General features: G+C 42.8%; 1 protein-coding gene across 1 annotated transcript in view; it reads right to left on the bottom strand.

Moving 5' to 3' along the window:
• Positions 1-762, bottom strand: part of LOC144513996 (synaptogyrin-1-like) — a 7,187-nt gene extending 6,425 nt beyond the window's left edge. Inside the window, exon 1 of the mRNA XM_078245187.1 lies at positions 661-762. Within this exon, the coding sequence (XP_078101313.1) occupies positions 661-762 (102 nt within the window). The remainder of the gene's footprint in view (positions 1-660) is intronic.
• Positions 763-5,000: the final 4,238 nt, after the last annotated feature.

The raw sequence follows: 5,000 nt of genomic DNA, 5'->3' as shown, positions 1-5,000 counted from the left end.
AAAACAGCGGTTATTGGGCTAACAATACCAATAATAGCAAAGATGTATCCAGCTTCTCTGCTGTGATCACGAAAGATGATTCCCATTGAAATACATTAGTTTAAAAAATGTGCTGATACACACACACACACACACACACACACACACACACACACACACACACACACACACACACACACACACACACACACACACACACACACACACACACACACACACACACACACACACACACACACACACACACACACACACACACACACACACACTAAGGCTACGTTCAGACTGCAGGCAAAAGTGGCCCAAATCCGGCAACCCATCCAAGCCGTCTTGAAACGCGGACCAAGGAGTTTAACGTGTGTGCCAGTCAGAGGGTCGCCCCGTGGCACAATGAAAGTGAGGGCCGGTGGTGCGCCCCACCCTGAGGGACCAGGATCCCACCTCAGCCAGCGTGCGCCAGCCCTCACTTTCATTGCGCCACGGGGTGACCCTCTGACTGGGCGAAGCCAGAGGAAACTGTGGTGGAGACCTGTAGCGGTCCTGACGTGAAAATCGGTCGTCCGGTCACACAAAAAATCTGAATTAGGCATTAAGACTTGCGATGTGAACGTAGCCTAAGATACAGAAACAGCTTTTAGAAGATGACATCATCAGACTCACCCAGCAGGTGACCCTCAGCACGGTCTGAGGCTGTCTGAAGAACGCCAGCGGGTCGAACGCCTCCCCCGCCTTCCCCGCCCCGTACGCCTGGAAACCCTCCATCCAGACCACTTCCTGACCCAGAACACACTCGGTCTGGAAGATTTGACTCAGACAAGTTCCAAGTTGCTCTCAGTTGAAAAGCAGGTACATTTCAGTTCATTTATCTGACTCTGTGATCCAAATTTCCAATACGTGATTCAACATGAAGCTACAAACTCAGAACAGCAACAACCACAGAGAAGTTCATCAGCTTCAAATAAGACAAACTATGAAGAGACACATGCTACTAACTCCACCGTCCCTTTAAACCAGTGAGAGGTTCTGTTCTCTGTCTGCTCCATTCTTCTTCTTCTTCTTCTTCTTCTTCTTCTTCTTCTTTTTCTTCTTCTTGTCTGTGGTTCTAAACGGTAATCTGCTGTAATCCTCTTCATCCCTGCTGAGAGGCTCCACCAATCACAGGCTTTCTTTTCCTGATCTATCTTGTTAGGAGTCAGAGTAGTCCAATCACCGGGAAGGAGGCGGGGTCGCACAGCCTGAAACCGAGAGCAGGGCTGTGTCCGAAATCACTCCCTATAGTGTATATATATATATATATATATATATATATATATACGTATACAGTATAGTATATATAGATATATATATATATATATATATATATATACACTATATTGTATATATATACATATACAGTATAGTATATATACAGATATATATACACTATACTGTATGTATGTATATGAAGTGAGTTTGCCATTTTTGTAGTGCTGTCTGAATGTGTAGTGAGACATTTTATTACCTATATAGTGGACTCAAAGTCTCCCACATGTATCGTTGAAAGCAGTGGACATCGAGCCCTATATCCCATCATGCATTGCGCTGAAGGAAAACCCAAACAGACAGAAGGGTGGAGAGAAAGCATAACGTGGAGGTGTTAGGTGATAATAAGTAGAAATAATAACAGCTGTTGATAAGATCACAGACAGTTGTAAACCAGATTTAAAAACTAGAAATAGGATACATTTTTGGTGAATATTTGTGATAAAAACATGAAGGGTCATCGTCTGAGTCACAATGTTTTTATTCCATCTTTGGGTTTATTTCTGATGGTGAACATGTTCATAACACATCAGATCCAAGAGAAACTTTATTGGGACAAAGCACTTTAACTGCCAACAGCAAACAGAGACACAGCATGGTATCAGACTGCATTCTGGGAATTAAGTAATGATGGGGGGCACCACGTGGGACAAGTGAAGATGATTGGCTCAGAGAGAGAGAGAGATACTGTCTGTGATTGGAGGGATTTTATGAAGCTAACAGGCTAATCAGGAAGCTAACAGGCTAAGTTAGCCTGGGTTAAGGTTGGAGAAAGGCCCAGGATGTGTTTAGTCTAGCTTAGCACAAAGACTGGAAGCAGAAGGAAACTACTACTTCAGGTGTGTCTATTTTCTCTTTCAATGTGGTTAGACTAGCAGTTTCCCTCTGTTTCCAGTCTTTGTGCTAAGCTAGGCTAACTTAGCAGTATCTGTACAGGAAACAGAGGGATGGAACTGATAATGTGACTCTGGAGAAAACAGAGGACTGTCTCAGTGTTTCTTCATAGGTCATCTAAACGTTTCCTGGGAAACAACATGTTTCCTCTTTACGATGAGCAGCCAACTCTGAGCTAGGGTTAGGGCTGCACCATGTTTAGTTTAGGGTTAGGGCTGCACCATGTTTAGTTTAGGGTTAGGGCTGCACCATGTTTAGTTTCATCGTCTACATTGCGATGTATGATAGTCACATCGCAGGACGTGAGATGTTAACACTCCAACTTTTCCGCTGCTTGGTAGAAAAGTAAACCTTCACCGTTCTCCTTTTACATGATTGTTAGCAGCCGATCCATCCTCTTTAAGACAGGTGGCCATGGAAACGTTTGGATGTGATGTAACGTTAGTCCGACGGGGTTTGTTATGGGAAGTGAGGCTCTCCGTGTGTACAAAAGTACGTAACACAGTGAAGCACATGCTTCTCCATAGGTAGTGAACCTACAGTAGTCCATGTTTATGTTCACTGCAAACACAAACTAAATCACCTGATTAATGCAACGTTATCACAGTATCTCCTGTCTGATATAACATATTCACACTGATTTAAGCGTTCTTGGATACACAGAGTTTGTTGCTAGTGCGTGACATGCAGGCTCTGCATGCACAGCCGCCAATCACAATCAATGGTGATCAATTAAAAAAAGCCGGCCCCGCTAGTCGACCACAACCTGAGGAAGCAACATGTATAAATTATTAATATCATTGACTTTAGCCTGGATTAATAGTATTATATGAACTCCCCAACAAAAAGCAGAACAATCATTGCAATGTCAGTTTTTTCCAATATGGTGCAGCCCTCTCTGGTTTGGTGAGCGTGTCATAGATGTTAGCCAATCAGAAGGGAAGTGTCTGTAAACTTGTGGTGAAAAAAAGACACAACAGGTGTTTAACACATCTCTGTTCCAGTTTAAATTAACGGTTTGTAACGTTTAGTTTCAACTACACAGAACTGGTTCTTCCCACGACTGACCGGCATTGTGATAGGCTGTGGGCACGCTGTGCTGTGATTGGCTGTGGATGGGCTGTGATTGGCTGACTGTAACTTAGTAAAATCTCTCCAATCGTGCGTGTGAGGTCAGATGAAGGTCATGAGGAAAAAGACAAAATTATCTTTTTTCTTTCTTCCATCAGGCAGTTTCCTTGGTAATGGGGGGGAGGGGGGGCTCTGCAGGCTCGGGGCCATCCAATCACAGGCCTTGTTTGGTGAGGGAGGCGGACACCTGACAGGAAGAAGAGGCGGTTCATTAAATGACACTATGTTCCCGAGCACCAGCGTCTGAGACACTGAAGGAACAAAATCTTTAAAATATGAAGGTTTGAGTATAAAGAGGGGAGAGGGAGATCTGGGTTCAATTCCCACTGTGATACATCAACCAATGTGTCCCTGAGCAAGACACTTAACCCCTAGTTGCTCCAGAGGTGTGTGGCCTCTGACATATATAGCAATTGTAAGTCGCTTTGGATAAAAGCGTCAGCTAAATGACATGTAATGTGATGTAAAAGTCGAATAATGTTTAGATCCTGTTTGAATTGAGCCATGATTTACATATCTGATGTTTGTCAGTTTAAAAGATAAGTCATCAAGTGAAGAAAGTCTCAGTTTGTCGTAGTACTTCTTAATTTAGTGTGAAACTACATCTCTCTTCTCACACAATATATGTCACCTCGCTGGCACCAAGGTTATTATAGTCACACAGTTTGTTTTCGTTAACGATTATAACCTTGGCTGGCACACACTACATTAGTTTAGCTTAGCCCCTTCTTATCTCTATGTGGTATCTACGTAGATATGCATCTATGGGTAGAAAAATTAAGCATAAAAAAATGCATCAAAAGTGTAAAAAAAGTCGAAAGCGTAAAAAAACGTAGATGAAATACGCAGAAAGCGGCAAAAAAATGGAGAGCGTCGAAAAAAGCGTAAAAACATACACACATACATACAAACACATCACGTCTGATTCCGATTTAATAAAATGTTATCAGACCCATATATCAGCTCCTACACAGTCTCCAGTTGTTTTAATTATGACAGAGTAGCTCTCAAAATATAGGGACGTGTCGAGAATTAGCTTTGGCTAAAAACACTATGATACATACATCAGATGACTGTTGAAGTTTATCTGTTTTTTTTATCTGTTCCTATCTAAATAAACCTTTAAAAAAAGAAATAAAAATGCTCTACATGCAATCTGTTCCTGATTTTAATTAACAACAGACTGTAGATGATCTGTAATCTGAACAGATTTAGTCTCTCTGACTTCTAAACGTAACTATCAGCCACACAACGTGTTCTGTACAGAATGAGCCTTTAAATCAGACAAATAGCAGTTAAAGTCGATCTTGTGAGGTTACCGTTGTCCACGTATGACGTCAGAGCAAGTCGGGATCAAGTTGGACACAAATCTAACCGGCATGCATTGGGCGATGATCGCTGGTGATTGATTCTGTGCAGACCTGGCTCATCTCGAACGAGCCTAATGCCTCACCTGGTCGGCCAGCGTGTGGAGGGGTGGGGCTTCAGCAGCGTTTAGGCCTCCGGGGGAGAAGGTTTCGCTGGAGGGTGCAGAGTCAGGCTGGACAATGATGTCAGCCCCGTGGTCCGTCCGAGCTTTGGCGCTCTCTCTGAAGCTTAGTTTCTGACTCTCAATCTGTCAACACAAACACAATCTAACTTATTAAACTACATTATTGGTAACATGTATCATT

This window comes from Sander vitreus, unplaced genomic scaffold, assembly GCF_031162955.1.
Source record: "Sander vitreus isolate 19-12246 unplaced genomic scaffold, sanVit1 ctg403_0, whole genome shotgun sequence".
In the NCBI taxonomy this organism is placed as follows: Eukaryota; Metazoa; Chordata; class Actinopteri; order Perciformes; family Percidae; genus Sander; species Sander vitreus.
Note: the sequence above shows the minus strand (reverse complement) of the source record. Positions and strands in the feature narration are given on the sequence as shown.